Source organism: Chanos chanos, chromosome 3 (assembly GCF_902362185.1).
Source record: "Chanos chanos chromosome 3, fChaCha1.1, whole genome shotgun sequence".
In the NCBI taxonomy this organism is placed as follows: Eukaryota; Metazoa; Chordata; class Actinopteri; order Gonorynchiformes; family Chanidae; genus Chanos; species Chanos chanos.
Genome location: NC_044497.1, coordinates 7,075,001 through 7,093,183, shown reverse-complemented (window position 1 = coordinate 7,093,183; position 18,183 = coordinate 7,075,001). Strand labels below are relative to the sequence as shown.

The 18,183-nt window shown below is 41.7% G+C and overlaps 2 protein-coding genes across 3 annotated transcripts in view; one reads left to right on the top strand and one right to left on the bottom strand.

Moving 5' to 3' along the window:
* The first annotated feature begins 895 nt into the window (after positions 1-895).
* Positions 896-13,372, top strand: ankha (ANKH inorganic pyrophosphate transport regulator a). Its single transcript, XM_030769554.1, has 12 exons — positions 896-1,037; positions 3,133-3,349; positions 3,748-3,866; positions 4,037-4,120; positions 4,810-4,980; positions 5,901-6,035; positions 6,362-6,454; positions 7,697-7,789; positions 9,781-9,910; positions 10,995-11,118; positions 12,567-12,666; positions 13,015-13,372. Exons 1-12 carry the CDS (start codon positions 942-944, stop codon positions 13,138-13,140), a joined length of 1,488 nt encoding a protein of 495 aa, XP_030625414.1. The 5' UTR covers positions 896-941; the 3' UTR covers positions 13,141-13,372.
* Positions 13,373-15,509: 2,137 nt separating this feature from the next.
* The window catches only part of LOC115808436 (treacle protein), a 14,092-nt gene continuing 11,418 nt past the window's right edge, over positions 15,510-18,183 (bottom strand). For both annotated transcript variants that reach the window (XM_030769805.1, XM_030769804.1), the window contains exons 10-11: positions 16,227-16,499; positions 15,510-15,949 (exon numbers count right to left, since the gene is read on the bottom strand). In XM_030769805.1, the coding sequence (XP_030625665.1) occupies positions 15,734-15,949; positions 16,227-16,499 (489 nt within the window). In that variant the 3' untranslated portion in view covers positions 15,510-15,733. The remainder of the gene's footprint in view (positions 15,950-16,226; positions 16,500-18,183) is intronic.

The following is an 18,183-nucleotide window of genomic DNA, read 5'->3' as shown; positions in this document are numbered from 1 at the left end:
ACGTATGATGTTATGAAACATGATACTGACCATATCACATTATCAGTACTGTTTGGCGATTGATCTTTTTTTTCTGTTGTCTTAATACATACTGGGGTCCGAATTAATCTTGACTGCTTAGTAAATAAACATCTCGAAAGATCATCTTAAAATTTAAGAAGCTATTCAGTAGAGTTCAACAAGAAAGTCTTTCTAAAAATTCTTCTGGCATTCCGCTGAAAGACTGAAAAGTAATGTTTTATTGTAGAGTCCGCCCCCGCCCAGACCCTCCACACGCATAGCTGAGCGCAAGCGTGTCTTCTCCGAAAGGTGGCGTCACGGCACAAGAAAGCAGCACGAGAGCACACGAAATATGTCTGGCCTCGCGTTTTTATGCGATTCCGTTAGTTTTATGCAAGATGTAGCTATCGTGGTTTAACCCCGCTTAAAGTCTTTCATTTCTTTTAAAACGGATACAGGTAATAGTTTAATCATTTCACACGTCCTAATTATAGCATTGTCTTTATCCAATCATTTCCAGTGACGTCAACGGAGGAAGGGTTGGTGTTGTGCCGCCTCACGTGGGTCTTGAAGGGGGTTGAAGTATAGAAGCCGCGAGTGCTGAAAAGGCTGTCGTTGGACTTTCACATTATGATTTGCTAAGATACAACTTTGCTTAATGACTTTGGTTTCTAAATCTAGTTAATCGCTACATTTAAATTATGTGGAACTATTCAGTGGAAATGTCAGATGACCTTTTCGCTTTCCCCCCGGCACGGAAGAGTCTTTTTGTGGTGATGTCCTGCAGAACATAGACCGTTAGCCAACTGTAAGGTGGATTTCAGTTTATATGAAGACACGGATCAAAATTTGTACGAAACGCTCTAATACTGATAGAGGAAGGAATATTGTGATTTTTGGGCAAAGGTGGTGATAACCGTGGTATCATTACCGCCGTTACCATGGTAGATTTTTCGTCCCTCAAGTCCTACTGGCCTCTTATCCGCTTTCTGGTTCCTTTGGCCATAACCAACATAGCCATCGATCTCGGGGAACAGGTAAGTTGCTGATTAATTTAAACATCCTCGAAATCGCTCATTTCCAACATCTACGCTGTCCCTGGTTTTATTGTTTACAGAAGGAAATTTCGTGAGATGCGAGGAGCAGAGGGCGTAGTAAATTACACAGAATCCTTAAATGGACCGCAATTTCTTCTCATTATCCTTATCACAAACACGTGTCATACGAATGTCAACAGACTGCAAGTTGACATTTCGCTGTTATTTAGTTGTTTGTTTAATCTTTAGTTGTTTGTTTAATAAACAAATTTTAGCGTTTGGAGACTCTGAACTGGGCTTCCTTCAAATGTAGGCCACGTAATTGCATCGCGTTTCTGAGTGTTTTTGTTTGTTTGTTTGTTTTTGTTTGTTTGAAAGAGGAGCTCTTTCAAATGTTCTGTCCAATTATTCCTGGAAATGAGCTATAGGCCTATCACTTGCTTGTTGCACAAGACATTCGTTAAAAATGTTCAAAAAGGCATCAATGGGTTTCATACATTATGCCCTCCTGGTACTTGCAGCAAGTTTATCTGACTCTTGAAACACGTGTTAAACACACATTAAACAAAATCTGTGTTGGAGGGGGAAAAAGCGCTATCAGTAGGCTACTCTCTCTGTCCAAACGGCACTGAGCACCTGCTCACTGCCATATAGCAAAGCTATGATAGTCTCCATGGAAACTTCCACTAATAGAATCGGGGTTACTCGTAGACTTTGTATGATTTACCCTTGTCTTCGTCACTCTTTGATTTGGTCCTTGTCCAAGAGCTGTATTTGCTTTCATTGGAAAGAACCTGATGGCAAAGTTTAAGAATCAAATAAGCTTGATTAGGGAAAACAGCATATTGCATAGTATGTTTTTTTTCTACGTATCTACTCCATGTAAACGATGAAAATACACTAAAACAGAATTTGATTAAGTTCAGATCTTGAAAGCTAACTTTCATTTGTTGAACTTTAACTTTTAGCAAACATTCCATTCCACTACCTCTTTCTCAATCCCTTCCATGTGACGGAACGCCGACAGTATCCAGCTGCAGAATTAGTAATCCCAATTTAATTCCATATTATTCAGAGAATTGGTTATGAGCTCTAAAGTGCATCTGATCTTTTAGGCCCATACATTAAGCTGTTCTTCACATCAGAATTCTTTAAATCTAGTCCTGGATGTCCAGTTTCGTGCACGCTTTCATATCAGTCAAACACTACGATCTCCTGTTGGTTTAAGAATACACATATCCGTTTCTCGGGTACAAATCATTCTCTGATAATGAAGTGAAGCCAAAGGCAACAGAACTGTGGACCACCAGGATCAAATCTCATCAAACACGGCAGGTTATGAGAGCACAGAATGGTTTTATCTGTGTGTCTGTGATATTTTTATAGTTCCTCTCTTTCACTGTACCATGTTTCAAGTGACTGAGATGCAAATTAGAGTCGAATCTGGGACCTTGCTCAATGATCACTCACTGCTAAGTCGCTTGACACTGTTCCCATATAAGACAAATATAGTGACTGGCATTCAGATGGTGCCCCCCCCCCCCCCCCCCCCCCGTGCTCTCCTCACTGTCTTTCACTGTTATTGTTGCCCAGAGGGCAGAGACGGTCCATGCCAAGGAGAGATGCACAGAGGGTAGGGATTAGGTTTACGTAACGGGCAGCGTGAGAGTGTATTAATAGCATCAAGTACTCTTTGGTTAGAGCGGGACAGCTGTGCTTGGTCAAGTCGCTAGTCTGAAAGGAAACGATGACTGGCAAAGTCAGATGACCACCCCGGTAATTTCCGATGACAAAACGGAGAATTTTTTTTTTTCGATTGCTAGAGGTGTGTTTTACGCAGGAGCAGGGCCTGTACTTTGTTCTATCACGTTGTATAATCACCGCAATGACTTTGTCCGTATGAGGGTCGTTGTTCCGCGATCATTTGAGACCGGTAATAAAATGTCGGTGCTCGCTCAACAATGTCAAACAACTGGACACACTTAACTCAGACACTCGTCATATTCATAAGTGCTGGCATATGGTTGCCAGGAAAATAGTCATAATTTCCCCTTGCTTTATCTTCCGTTTTTCTCAATCTTTGTCTTTTTGGCAGGCTCTGAACAGAGGTATTGCTACAGTCAGAGAGGATGCGGTGGAAACCCTGGCCAGTTATGGTCTGGCCTACTCGCTCATGAAATTCTTCACGGGTCCAATGAGTGACTTTAAAAACGTGGGGCTGGTGTTCGTTAACAGCAAGAGAGACCGCGCCAAGGCGGTGCTTTGCATGGCTGTGGCAGGAGTCATAGCGATTGTTTTCCACATCCTCATAGGTGTGTGAGTAAACGGCCCGGGAATGGAGGGTGGGGGTGACGAAGGGAGGGGGGAGGGGGGGGGGGGCATAAGGGAGGGACATGGTAGAGAGATATGTTTTTCATCAGCGTGGGTTGACAGTCTCTGCTTTTTTTTTTCTCTCCTCTTTTATTAATGCCAAAGTGTCAGAAGAACCTGTCATGTCGTTAATCTCCTTGTCATTGCATGCATATTTTCTCTCTAACTATTAACAAGAATAATAACCCAGCAGACTAATCCATAACGCTGAGAGGTGAACAGATGTGGTCATTAAATGTTAAATCTTATTTACAGCTGAATCAGTCTCTCTGTGTGATAAGGCCCTCGCTGGTAAATATCTGACTTTATTATTTATTTATTTGTTTTACACCTTTGGTAGCTTACACAGACCTAGGCTACTACATTGTCAATAAACTCCACCACGTGGACGAGTTTGTTGGGAGCAAGACAAGGAAGGCATTCCTTTATCTGGCTGCCTTCCCATTGCTGGACGCTATGGTAAGTGTTGTCACCCATAATCCCCATAATTCAAATTGAGGGGTTAGGAGCCACTCTGAGAACAAATGACCAAGAAAAGAGATTAAAAAAGTCTCTCACTCACTTCCCCGACAACAGAAATCAGTCTATCTATTTTTTCCTCTCTCCCTTTTTTTTTTCTCCTTGTAAAGGCATGGACTCATGCAGGAATCCTTCTTAAGCACAAGTACAGCCTGCTGGTGGGAAGCGCTTCCATCTCTGATGTCGTAGCACAGGTAACCACGGTGCATCTCTGATGTCATAGCACACGTAACTGTGATGCATCTCTGATGTCATAGCACACATAACCACAATGCATCTCTGATGTCATAGCACACGTAACCACGATGCATCTCTGATGCCATAGCACAGGTAACCACAGTGCATCTCTTTCATAGCACACGTAATCGTGATGCATCTCTGATGTCATAGCACACGTAACTGTGATGCATCTCTGATGTCATAGCACAGGTAACTGTGATGCATCTCTGATGTCATAGCACAGGTAACTGTGATGCATCTCTGATGTCATAGCACAGGTAACCGTGATGCATCTCTGTCATAGAGCAGGTAACTGTGATGCATCTCTGATGTCATAGCACATGTAACTGTGATGCATCTCTAATGTCATAGCACAGGTAACCATGGTGCATCTCTGATGTCATAGCACACATAACTGTGATGCATCTCTGATGTCATAGCACCGGTAAGGAAGATGCATCTGTGCCGTATGGCTAAAATCAGCAGTCTACATGCTCACCTAAAGTCAGTGACGTCAGTGTTTTCTGTGAGAGGATCCAGATTTTGTTTTTTTTTTTTTGTTTTGCAGCACATCTTAGTATGATGCATATTTGAAACTGGAAACAAACTTGATTTATTGTGTGCATTACTTTGTGCATGTTTTTATGTTTGTCTTCTGTTGTAGATCGTGTTTGTGGCCATCCTGCTCCACAGTAACCTTGAATGCCTTGAGCCTCTCCTTATCCCCATCCTGTCTCTCTACATGGGTGCGCTCGTGCGCTTCACCATCGTCGGACTGGGGTACTACTGTAACATCCACGACAACATCCCAGACTCCACCAGCAGTGATGTGGGGGTATGCTAATGCTAACGTACCGATAACTTGCTGATGAGAGCAGATCGCGCAGGCAGACTTCAAATCTCTCTCTGTCTCTTTCTCCTAGTGTTTCAGTTCTATCATGCAAATTCTTAGGCTGAAAAACTGATAACCTACCTGATATTGTGGTTAGTTCATAGAGGAGGAGTTTCCCCTCAATTATTGGTATAATAGTTAAATACATGCAAACTCTACTGATGTTTTTCAGAATTATTATATGCACACTTTAGAGCCATTATATAAAAAAAATAGTTAAAATATTTATATAACGTAGTAATATTTTCACAAGCCCACTGAAGGAGTGTTTAAAGTTGGAAATGTTCACCCAGTAATTAAGTAATTATTCTGGGATGGTATGAATGTCGTGTCCTGTCAAGCATATACTTTTGTTTTTAATTGAATACATTCCATTTGATGGTTTCATTGAATCATACAAAGAGACAGCTACCTGGGGAAAGACTTTATGAAAAGGGTTAGAACATGTCAGTGGCCTGCCTGTCTGACTTTATCTTTGACCAAACAGCCTGTCAACACCTATAAAAAAAAAAAAAAAAAAGCCAAGGAAGAAAACATGATTTACCTGTCACTTAGAGGGTACAGGTGTAATGTCACACAGAGGTCATGGTGCTGTACGGTTTCTGCACAGTTTGGGGGGGGGGATGATGCTCTCCAACTCTCCAATGGGTTTATCATTTTTCTCCCTCAACACTTGTCTTCCTGTCCTGATATCGATCATGTTCATGACACGCACCCTTTTTCGATAACTTTTTTTTTCTTTGCAAAGACATCGCTCTTTTATAACGTGGCAGTGAGTCAGACGGGCGCACTGTCGCTGCAGATATCCGTTAATGGTTTTGAAGATGCATGGTCGTTGTTGTTTCCTTGGCTTTGCTCCGCAGGGAGACGCCACAGTGGCGAAGATGTTGAGTTTCTGGTGGCCTCTTGCTCTCATTCTGGCCACTCAGCGCATAAGCCGACCCATCGTGAACCTCTTCGTATCCCGTGACCTAAAAGGTAGCGCTGCTTCTATTGAGGTGAGTGCGGTCGACAGGTAGTCCCCAATCGTCCTTAAATCTCCACCCGCGCCCTTTCCTTCGGGCAACGTGAAAGATATAAATGAGAGAATTTCACATTTCGTGTTCAATAATTATTTATTATTTTTTTTTTCTAATGTGTCGTAAGCAAAGAGCTTGTCAAATAATATCCACAAATTCCAATTTAGAATGTTTAAGGAGCCAGAAAATAAATGTCATTGGTTGGGATTTAAATGAATGTAAAAAAAAAAAAAAAGAAAAAAAGAAAAAAAAATCCATTAACTTAGTTTTTAATTTTTCTTTTGTTTTGTTGTGTATGTTCTTAGGCTGTTGCAGTCCTCACGGCCACCTATCCAGTGGGTCACATGCCATACGGTTGGCTAACTGAACTTCGTGCAGTTTACCCTGCCTTTGATAGGGTATGACATTGCATCACACTCCGAATACACTGACACTGGCCATCTTAATGTTGTCATCACAGACGTGTGGTTGGATGACGAGTCGTAAAAAGTCTCAAAAAGTGGAAGAATTATGGGTTGTTTTGTTTCACATTTTGCCTATGGGTGGATTGGGTCTTTTGTAATCACCCCATGGGAGCAGGTAGAACCGTCATTGGCCCAGGAATATTATTAAGTAACACTCTCCTGGTGTCAGGGTTTGCATGAACTGAAGGATGATTGGTTGCCAGAGAAAGTACAATTTGTTTGGTTTTTGGGAAGTCTGGTGAGTGTGTTGGCAGTATGTTTTATGACTTTGTTGTTGTCAGTGATGGGGGATTAAACCATACTTTTAAAAACATGTCTTGGTCTGTCCTGAGGCACTGGAAATTTCTTATTTCAACAGCCTATTATTTTCGTGGCTTTCCACAATAGCGTGATGAAATGCCACTCCAACAGTGTCTGTAATAACAGTGACAAAGTGATTGATGGGTACGGAGAGTCATGTGACTGTGATTCTCTCGTTCTGGCTTGGGAGCTTCAGTCATCTCATCCTTTTGTTGGCTGAGAACTACACTGAACCATGCTGCCTTCATTTTAGGGGGGCATTCGAAGCTTTTGGATGTTGAAAGCTCTTCTCGTGCGAGCCTTCCATTTTGGGTTTTAGTTGTCAAAACGAATTCAGCTGTAAGCACGAGACACCACTGAAGTTTGTGACGAGACAAGAGAAAACCAAGAAGCTAACTGAAACCTGCAGTGAGCGGTGACTTACAGATGATCGTGCGCAAGTTTAAAAGCTTAATTTCTGCAGATCTCCACAACAGGGGCTAGGCAGAGAAGAAAAAGACGCCAGTTTAAAGAGACACTCTTTTTTTTTTTTTTTCTTTTAAAGGGCTGTAATTTGGTGGCCTGTCCCACAGCAGGTAGTTATGTGGTAGGCCACTTGTCACTCAAGTGTTTCTCATTACCGAATCTGTTTACTGGGAAGGAAAGGGAAGGATTCAGAGAAAGAGCGTGGACGTTAAAAAAATGTGTTTTGGTAGGAGTAAACACATTCCCTCCAACTCTCCTGTGGGTTTAATGTATCATTTTTCTCTCCTGCTACTTGTCTCCCCGTTGTGGTATTGATCACTTCCTTGACACACACTCATAATTTGGAAAGTTGAAGGTCAACAGGTGATAAATTTCATACCAGATAACTTGTTACTCTGTGTCTCTTAACAGAATAACCCCACCAACAAGTTGACAGTCGGTGTGGGGATCACTAAATCTCACATTAAGAGGTTCACATTCTGCTGCCTGGCTCTCTCCCTCACGGTAAGCCTGACCCACGTTTGTTTATGATTCTTCGAGCAGCGTGTAAGTGATGGTATCATGGGAGGTGCTGGGAATTGTGGGAAATGTGGTAAAATCATTCAGTGGGGGAGAAGAATACCGATGCACTTTGTTCCTGTGTTTTTCATGATGTTGCAGAGGCAAAAATGGTTGTTCTGTAGTGCAGAGTGTAACTCAGACAGGAAATGATTGTGCCAAGACAACTGTTCCTATCACATGAATGGAACAATTTTTTTTTTTTTTATTTTATGTGTGTGGTGTGTCTGTGACTGAGGTTTCCATGGTTCACTTTTAATTCTTTAAAAAACTGTCCGGCTTACTCATTCCGGCTTTTCTAAGTATAGCGTACGGTGCAAAACGTGCTGGAAAGATCAGAAAGGTCATGTTCCTTCAGGAGCGTCTGTTACTGTTTGAGCAGTCTGGATGAGTAGCCGGCAGCTGATCCTGTGTCTTTAAGAGCTCACTCTCGCCTCTACCTTTTCCTCTCGCTCTCTCTCTTTTTCTCTCTCTCTCTCACTTGTTCCCTCCCTCTTGTCTCTCCATCTCGTGTATGGGCTCTCTTTGTTCATCCTTGTTTTTCTCGGGAGTTTTTCTTTTCTTTTCTTTTTTTTTTTTTTAAGAGGTACTGTAAAACCGCTGTTCCCATAAAAAATGAAAAACACTAGTAGACGTGTCTACCAAAATAAAAAACGCTCTCATTAATGTCACCCAAGCATGAAGGATGGCTTTAACCAAAGGTAAGGTACTGCAGATGAGTGCTAAATTTGGTCTTGTTTTTGTTGTAAGTGCAACTCATTCATATACAGGGACGTGTACTGGAATGAATATTTAGCTGCATCACCAACATAGTGTTTATTTGTTTTACAGTTTTAGGGTGTTTTGTCCTTGGTTATTTGGTTAGGGAAAAAACAGCAGTAAGGAGAGGTGACAGTCATCTTACACCAGTTGATAGGAATTGACCTGTGGTTTCACGATGATGACAGGTTTAGGATTTAGCCTCAGGTTGTTTTAAAGATTGGGGTGGAAATGGGATGTTTGTGACTCTTAGGGTGTGGCAGCAGTTGGGATACCAGATGTGAATTCTCAGAAACGAGAGAATTCAGCAGCAAACAAGTCAGGGCCGTGCCAAACCAGATAGGTGTTCTTCTTCCAGGCCCGGGCGAACGGCGTTGCTTTTGCGTGAAAACCCGACGTAATCCGGTCGTGTTGTGACAAGTTCTGCCTGTGGCTGCTGTGAGAAGAAAAAAAAAAGAAAAAAAGAAACAACAGATTTTTTGCCAACCGAAACATGACAGCCGATGGGTTATAGTCAAAACAACACGACTACAGCACTTAAAAAAAAAAAAAAGAAAAAAAGAAGACGACAACATGCCTGGCTTAGTACACAGTGCTGAACAGTCAAACAGGATTGCTCTGTTCTTTTCTCTAAATTTTTTCATGATGTTCTATACTGATATGTTTTTGCCTGCATTCATATCCAAGGGGGTGCTTTAATGGCAGGTAACAGATGTGATATTTTTGATTTGTAAAGTTTCTCTGTTTGAAGTTGGGTCATGTCATTTATAGCACAAGGGCTAGTGGAAAAAGCGCGGCCCCGCGGTCGGTTTTCATGTGAACGCCTTTAACATTATATTGTGTGTTTGAAACTTTGCTTCAGTACACGTACCCATATTTTCAACGGGGGAAAAAAAAAAAAGAAAAGAAAGAAAATGAATTCCAGGGGTTGTTTGTATTTGTGTTTTCTTCTTACTTACTTACGTACATCAGTTGGTCTCTTTTTTTTTTCATAAATCTTAGAGTAAAGGTGTAGAATAGAGTTCTATGGACCAAGGTCACAGAGTCACTCCTGAACAGTTATCTCTTAACTGTTTGGCGATTCTCCTAACTGTTTGGAGATTCACAGATTGGGGAAAAAAAAAGTCTGAAGACCCGTTGTTTACTGTGTCTTTGTGTTTTTGTGATTTTTTTTCCAGCTGTGCTTTGTGGTGTTTTGGACCCCTCACGTGTCTGAGAGGATCTTGGTGGACATCATTGGGGTGGAGACGAGTTTCGCTAACCTCTGCATCGTTCCCCTTCAGATCTTCTCCTTCTTCCCTCTGCCAGGTAATACGTTAGCATTAAGTATGATCGCATGATGCTAACTAAAGTGGGGTTTCACTGCTATAGCATAACTTTTAAGATTAGAAAGATGATTAGCCTATGTCTTACTGTCGCGCTGAGGCTGTATGACACCAGCAACTGCCCAATGTCAGTTCTATTATGAACGTACAGTATCATGCTATCCAGTGAGCGACTTGCTGTAACAGCATGCTAACAAAATGAGCTATGGCGCAGCGTCAAGCTAGGGTTAGCGTGACAGTACATGTTAGCTACAGTGTTGGAGGTTAAAATTCAGAAAGCCGATTGAAATGTGACCATATTAGATTAGCTATCGGGCAGGGCTTGCTGCAGTGTGAGTATATGATGCCAGCTAAATGCTGACTAAACTTTATGCGTAACTACATTGCGATCCTGCTCTGATGCTAGCAGTAGGACAGTTTCAGGCGAGGCACTTTGATACCAGTTACAGTTTAACTGAACACTGTACAAGGTATGGTTCATCCATTCGTCCAGCTGTTGTTCTCCAAATCGAACCTTCAGACTGGGTCAAAAAGCCACCATGTGTTGCATTATCTGCAAGGACAAAAAAAAAGTGACCCATTGTCATTTTGTGAAATGGTGAGAGAGGAGATAGGACCATCTCTAGGCTTCCACCACAACGTATCCTGTTGACATGCCCTTTACCTGGCCTGAAATCACGTTGGCTTTTCCTCTCAGTCTCTCCTTACAACCTTTCAGGCTCTGGAAAGACAAAAAAAAAAAGTCCATCGAAAAGCATTCATGTGGATCTAGCATCAAGCAAATGCAAAAAAGGAGGAAAAATGTCTGTGGATTAAAGACCCGTTTTTGTATTTTCTTAACATAAATGAGGTCAGAATGGTTGATCTTCTGTTACAGTTTGATGAGTGCTGTTCTCATGCAGAGCCAATTAAACGTGTTAGGATGAATTTTCTGAGGGGGGAGGGGGGCTAATTTGCAGTTACTCAGTTCAGATTTTTCTCTCCTTTGCTCTCTGCCTCTCCTGTCTGTCACTTAGAAATGCACAGTCATTACCATAACACCTCTCTCTCTTTCTCTCTGTGAACAGTGACTGTGCGGGCTCACCTGACGGGCTGGTTGATGACCTTGAAGAAAACGTTTGTTTTGGCTCCTAGCTCCGTGCTCAGGATCGTAGTCCTTATCACCAGCCTTGTAGTGTTGCCTTACATGGGGTAAGTGGCACCTTGATAATTGGTTGAACTGGTGATCAAATATCCTGCTGCTGATTGGCTGTGTTATGAAGTTTTCCCCGAGTGTTGAATTTACTCTGGAGTATGCCGTTGGCTTATTTCAAGAATGTGCCAAATGTAGGGAAGTTTTTCTTATTTTTTTATTTTTTTTGGGCAATTTTCAGTAACCCTTGGACCATCTTAAACAGTCCAGACCTTGAGCTGCTCATTTTAGGAGAAACTTTGATAGGATCTTAAGGGGGTTTGCTGACCTGTTTTTGTGCTGGGTTTACAAACCGCATCGCCCATGTCCTAGCACTGCTTAATTTTGGGAAATGATCCGTCAAGAACAGTTTCACTGCCTTGTCTTGAAATACAAGTTTAAGTTCCAGAGTTTCTCAGATAAGGCGACTGCACATGGTTTCGTTCTTTTTTTTTTTTGAGTGTCACTTTAAATAGTAAAGTAAGTAAAAAAATAGTTCTCTGCATGACTAAGGATGTTCCCCATTTACTTTAGTGCTTCTGGTCCTGACTATCAGACGTTTTGGTACAGGTTTTGTCAAGCATTCATATGATGTTTGTTGATGCAATATCAAATAGTCCAGTCACAATTCTAATCACTGTAGCTGAAAAAATATATGTGATAAAGGACCCATGTGAGAATTCTGGGACAGGGGTCAGGCATACCAGTATTTCCAGTTTACTTGTATGACTCAGGTTTGTCTTCAGTCTCTTATAATTTTCACAGATCTAAGACTTCCTGTTATCACTGAACCAGTGTGACATCTGCACAGCACACACAACACAAGTCCCCGATGTTGAAAATATGTAAATGATGAAAGTTTTTTTTTTTTTTTTTTTTTTACAATTCAAATGATCTGGAGCTTCCAAATCGTGTTGGTCTGAAAACCCTCATCACAGTTCAAGCTGAGCTGTGTTCTAAAGGACTAATTAGCTTGTGTGGTGCCTGGGGAGTATGAAATCAGCCTAAAAATAGGCCAAAGATTTTATGCTTCTGTCTGGCTTTGAATTAATCATGATTCAAAGCTGCATGCCTGATTTAGGAGCTGGGAGTGAAAGAGAAGTCAGAGCGGCAGTAATCTCACTGACTTTCTGTAGTGGAAGGCAACGCGCCCTGATTATACTGTTAACACAAGGTTTCCTTTACATCTCCTATTCTGCGTTTTTTTTGCAAACGCCTGGTCCTGAAGTATTGCAGCAAGTGAGGCTTGTAAGAGGTCCAGCTGAATAGGCTTGTGTTCGGCAAACTGCTAAACCTGCTAACCACCAGCCAAAATGGCAAAATGCATCTACATTATGGTAGAGTAAAAATAAAAATACAAGAAATTATTATTATTATTTTTAAACTGTTGCATTACATCCCCATGTTCCAGACTGCTTTGGTTTGTAATGTTAACCACTGTGTTGTTGTTGTTGTTGTTTACGGGCAGGGTTCACGGCGCTACGTTGGGAGTAGGCTCGCTGTTGGCAGGCTTTATCGGAGAGGCCACGATGGTGGCAGTGGCTGCTTGCTATGTGTACCGACAACAGGTGACAACATCTGTGTCTTTTTTTTTTGTTTTGTTTTGTTTTGTTTGTTTTGTTTTCTGTTATCCCTCGGTGACATCACAATAGCACGTTCCAAAACATTTCAGATGAATATCCTAAATTCTTAGGATTGTCTTGGAGAGGGAAGTTGTTTTTCTTGACTTCTGCAAGCACTTTTTTTTTGTTGAAAGAGAAAAAAAAAAGAGAAAAAAAAAGCCCCGAAATGACTGATTTTTAAAGCGGCAGTGATCCTCAGGATGTTGAGTCAAGTGTTTACCTGTGCTTCACTAGTGTGGTTTTTTTTTTCGAAGGGATAAATTTTTCTCTTATATTGATTCGTTTGCCTTTCAGCGTAAAAACTCGGAGTCGGAGCTGGTCATAGAGGGTGAAGACGCTGCCCCGATGAGTGAGGTCACCTCCAGGACCCAGTTGGAGGACGGAGAGGAGGTGCGAAATGAGGAAGAGGAGAATGCATGACTCCGAGTAAATACAAGCAAGTGAGGAATTCAAAACGAAGAAGAGGAAAAAGAAGATAAAAGTTTTCCCACTACGGAGGAGTGGGGAATCGCTGCGGTTAGAGAAAACTACAAGGTTGGGGAGAAGGCTGGATCTGGAACTCGAACCTGTAACCTGATCCGTCAGCCTTCTCTCACCTTTTAACCCCCTTGTCTCTCGTCCTATTGGTCACTTGGACCCTGCATAAGTGACACTCAACCAATCAACGAGAGAGTAAATTTGCACTTTTGCCACAACAGCGCCTTCTGCACTATGGAAGTTTTTGCACTGACGTATACCTGCACAGATATTCCTCAGGCAGACTTTTAAAAAATAAAAGAAAACTTTCAAATCTTACTAGCAATATTGATAAACTCCATCTTTACTAGCAGAGTGTGGAAAAGAAGCTACAGCTGGTAATCAGAGCAAGAGGACTCTAGCCCTGGAGAGTTTGGGTAAAAACAAAAAGAGGAATATTTTGGACAGTTGAGGAATATCTGAGGCTTTGAAACGCACAATAACTTTTATTCTTATTCAAATGGGATATCGTGAGGAATGTTACATTTGTTTTGTTTTTTCTCGAATTCTTATATCTTAGATGTATATTTTAATGATCTTCTTTATTTTTTATAACCATGATCCATAAAACATTTATATAATCAACTTTTTTTTTTTTTTTCCAAGTCTATGTTTTATATAGATGACACAAAGTCTTTGTCTGAGGAGGATGGATTCTGGTCTTGGGTATCGGGCTATTGCATATATAATTTATTTGAGATTCATGAATTTTTTAAAGGTACTAGCTTCCCTGGTGTTTTCTGCTATATACTGTACAGGCACAAACTATACATCTACAGTCCTGACAACTTCCACTATCTTCATGTTATATTTTCTCTGTTTTGTTGCTGTTGTTGTTGTTGTTGTTGTTTTACAGACAGGAGTGTATTTTAAGTCTGTTTTAGGCATTGTTGTGGGTACCAAACCATCTCTTTCTGTCAGAGTTTATCAAAACCCACAGGCGTTACCACCACTCACTACTCCTGCGAAACAGTCGTCTGCTAGTTTGCATGTTTATGTCAAATATTTGATTTATGAGGCCTCAGCCGTGTTTATGTTTATTCTAAATAATAAGGGATCCACCAGCAGCTTGGTGTTGATGATAGAAAGTTCTTTAAGCAGTTGTTTGTGCTACAGTTTAATGATTTAATGGGTTCTGTTTTTCTGTAAACACTCATTCCTTTCTTTCAAACCTCTTACTACAGCAGTCGTGTCAGATTTAGAGGGATTGTGGTGGTGTCTGTACTCATGTTCTTAGTACCAGTAAGCATTTACAGATGTCAGTAACTTCCCTCATGACCGTATCAGGGCAAGGCAGTGTGTTGTCTTGTATCATCATCATCATCATCATCACCACCAGCCCCTTTATCATCTCATTTTAATAAACGTGTTTGGCCGAGAAGACAATGTTTACTGTTATTTTACAGTTGGAGTTTTCAAAAACTACACTGTAAAGAAATGTAATGAAGCCTTCAAATTACGTCTTTATTTTTCACAAACGCATGGTCTTGTCTGTAAGTGTTTTATTTCCAGTTGGTTTGTTTGGTTTTTTTTGTTTAGTCTTATCAGCAAAAAACCCCAAATAATCAGGCTGTGGTTAGTTAAAACATGGTTAAATAATATTAATAGTATTAATAATAATAATAATAATAATATATATAAATATCCAGTGATTTCTGATCATTAATACAAACTGTCCCACTGCTATATCTATACCTTCACATTGATGCTTTTGTGCAAAATTTATTAAAGTAACAGTAAGGGCACAATGACACCAATGATACGGTCGGTTCACTGGCACAAAATTCCTGTGGAGTTGCGTTCAATGCCACATTCGGTATTGTTCTTATAAACAACAGACAGACAAACAAACAAACAAACGCAACCTCAAGCATTCATGGCAGTCGAGAGTTAGCACCTCTATGAGGAACTGGCACAATCGAATTCAAAACATCCAAAATTTAACTATTAAAATGCACTATTCAAATAAATGCCCTATTTCCATACAGAGGCAGTAGAATGCATCACTCAATGTCCTCTAAACTGGCTGCAAGGCCTGCCCCCCCCCCCCCCCCCCCCCCCGGCCGCCAGGCAATGTGGAAATAGTTACCCCACCCCCCCCCCCCACCCCCACCCCCCCTTGTATCTGCAGCACTTAAGTGTTGGTGAATGGATGAGGCTTCTTTTGGCAAGATCCCAGAGTGTAGCCGAGTCCTGTCAATCACGTCCGAGCAAGGGAGGATTAAGACTGAAACGTACGTTTCTTTCTTTCTGTCTTTCTGTCTTTTTTTTTTTTTTTTATGCAGCAATTGTTTAAGTGACAGGGGTGGGGAAGAAAAAAAACAAACCCTACTGTTTCTTTCTCTTGGCAGTTACAGGCAGCCCGTTAGGCTCCGAAGAGTTTTCCAGCTCTGATAACCGCAGTAAAAAGTGTGCTGGTCAAAATTACAGAAAAGCCATCGGGGGTTGTTCGTCCAATCGGCTTGCGGCCACCTCTCCCCTCGGCCAATCGTGTAAATCAGAGAACAGTGAGGTCATCATTGACTTGGGGTTCCACAGGCCTCCTAACAGGGACGTTGTAATGACGGTCGTCCTCTGTAACCAAACTTACACTGGGCCAGTCCTGTTGATGATCGTCGGGATAGTATGTTATAAACTCCTCTGTTTCTGCTTTGTAAAGACGGTAGGTTTGGATGGTGTGCTGCAAAGCGTAGCCCAGGAGAAACATCTCCACCTACAGGACAGGAGTAGAAAAACACTTCAGTTTTTTTCCCTACCTTCAAATAAAGCAATGATATGTATGCTAAAAACTGCATAATTGCAAAGCCAATCAACTTGTCACATGGCACAATGGTGTTTTCTAGAACAATTTGTGCTGGGGGAGCATATACTGTGAAGGTGACATAGGGTTGTCCTCAGGTTTGGACAATGCTTCCCTTCCCCAGCACACACACACACACACACACACACAAACACTTTACATACGATCTCTAGTGGAGGCTTCTTCTCACCTGTTCCGCTCCACCGCTGAAGCCAATCTGACTCAGGTGGTTGACCAATAAGGTGCGAGGACACGGTGAGGTGTCACGAGCGAACAGAAGCCAGCAGAAGACGGGTACATCCTGTCCTGCCTGCATGTTACCGTGGAGCTCCACCGCCTTGGCTAGCATGAGAAACTTCAGTGCCTCCAGGAGACCATACTCCTCTTCCCCAGACTGAAACAGCTCCTCGCACACTCGCTCCCTCTCCTCCGAGCCTGGCGCCGCTGATGCCGCAGCCTGCCACTAGGGGCAGCGTCGATTAGATCCACGTTGGAAGTAAACACACAACATGCAAATAAAATGAAGATACACATACTGCATGACCACATAACACATATATCTATATAAACAAGATTCTGTCAAAATAAAGGAAACATAATGTGTGTTAATAGCCTCCAGGCCACCAGAAGCCATCAGACGAGTTTTAGCGTCACTTTTAGTGTGACACAGACTCTATGGGAGCATTTGATCGTATCTGGAACTCCACTAGCAGAATGTAACACCTTTCACCCACAGAAATTCTATTGTTTTATTTGTTCTGTTGATAGGAATGGAAAACGCTGTCTCGTGTTGGATTGAGTTGAGATCTAGTGACTGAGATGGCCACAAAACATTTTCACACTCATCTGACCATTCAGTGATCGTTGGGTTGGTACACTGCGGATGGGGCTACTGTCACTCTCCCATCATATCAGAAATGCTTTCCCATAGCATGAAGCTGATCACACAGAACGGCCTTTTTAATTTCACCTTGTCGTCTACGGGGTCGCGAGGACCTAAACCGTGCCAACAAAACGGACTTAGCAACACGATTGCCACCAGAGCCCCTCACTTTGTAAACCGGGACTTGGACCTGGGAGTAGGGGTTGACCGATATATCGGTTTTGCCGATATAACAGCCACTATCGGTCCCTTTTGCCACTTATCGGTCCATATCGATATCGGCCTCCTCATATCGATTTTGACGATATTACAACTTGGTTCTCCTGAACTGGGATTACTGAAGTGTTATGTGAAGTGTTAAAAAGGCTTAGCATAGAGAGTCTCCCTGTTTTCGTTTACCTACATTCTTATCGGTTAATAAGAGACTGATGTTCTTTACCAACGACCCCGCCCCCTATTTAGGTTGTTGTTGAGGGGAAGAGATTTAGCGGTGCTCTGAATTGTTGTCATTGTTGTTATTGTTTAGAGGCATGTGTATGCACTCTTGAAACCTGTAAGCAGCCTTTTTTCAAGTTCTGTAAATATATGGAGATTGTTAATTTATTATATAAAATTGCAGTTAACTTAATACGGAAGGTTTCAATGTTATGTCATCTAGTATCGCTGATAAATGCTGAGTAATGGTGGCAGCATGTAGCCTACCATGTCCTGGACACCCTGAAGCTGTTATCTAAAAGTTTGATTGTGAAAACGAGCGATCTTGCTGGTAACACGCAGTAGTACCAGGATGCAATTCAATCGCTATTGTTGGACACATTTACGTGTGCACAAATGCAGGATCAGCCACATAAATAAGTACCACAGACAACCAGCTACCAGCAGTAAGATGGCGACGCCTCTATTTCTAATGTGCAGGAACAAGCCACTGCAGGGAAACCGTGCCAATTCGTGATAAATATGCTACGCTGTTGATATAATGATGTTATGTTGGAGCATTAATACCCGGTACTGCTAGTTATGTTATTTGTTGTGAAATATTGCAATTTAATCCCTCCTGTCTAAGCCAGTCCTGTCTGTTGCAATTTAATCCCTCCTGTCTCAGTCATTAATGTTTAAATAGGTAAGAGATATATTGCTAGCAAAGCGCAGCCGTGCCTTGTTATTACTTTGCATTTTAGGGTTGCTTAATATTTGGCATGGAATAATTGTGTTGAGCTCTCGTGTTTGTAGAACCATACCTGTGCATTAAAGAAAACAAAGAGTG

Bases quoted from the DNA above. Each gene is read 5' to 3' on its own strand.
- ankha (XM_030769554.1), top strand. From the start codon at position 942: ATGGTAGATTTTTCGTCCCTCAAGTCCTACTGGCCTCTTATCCGCTTT. The intron at 7,790-9,780 runs GTAAGCCTGACC...TTTTTTTTCCAG, and splicing joins GCCTGGCTCTCTCCCTCACG to CTGTGCTTTGTGGTGTTTTG. The intron at 9,911-10,994 runs GTAATACGTTAG...CTCTGTGAACAG, and splicing joins CTCCTTCTTCCCTCTGCCAG to TGACTGTGCGGGCTCACCTG.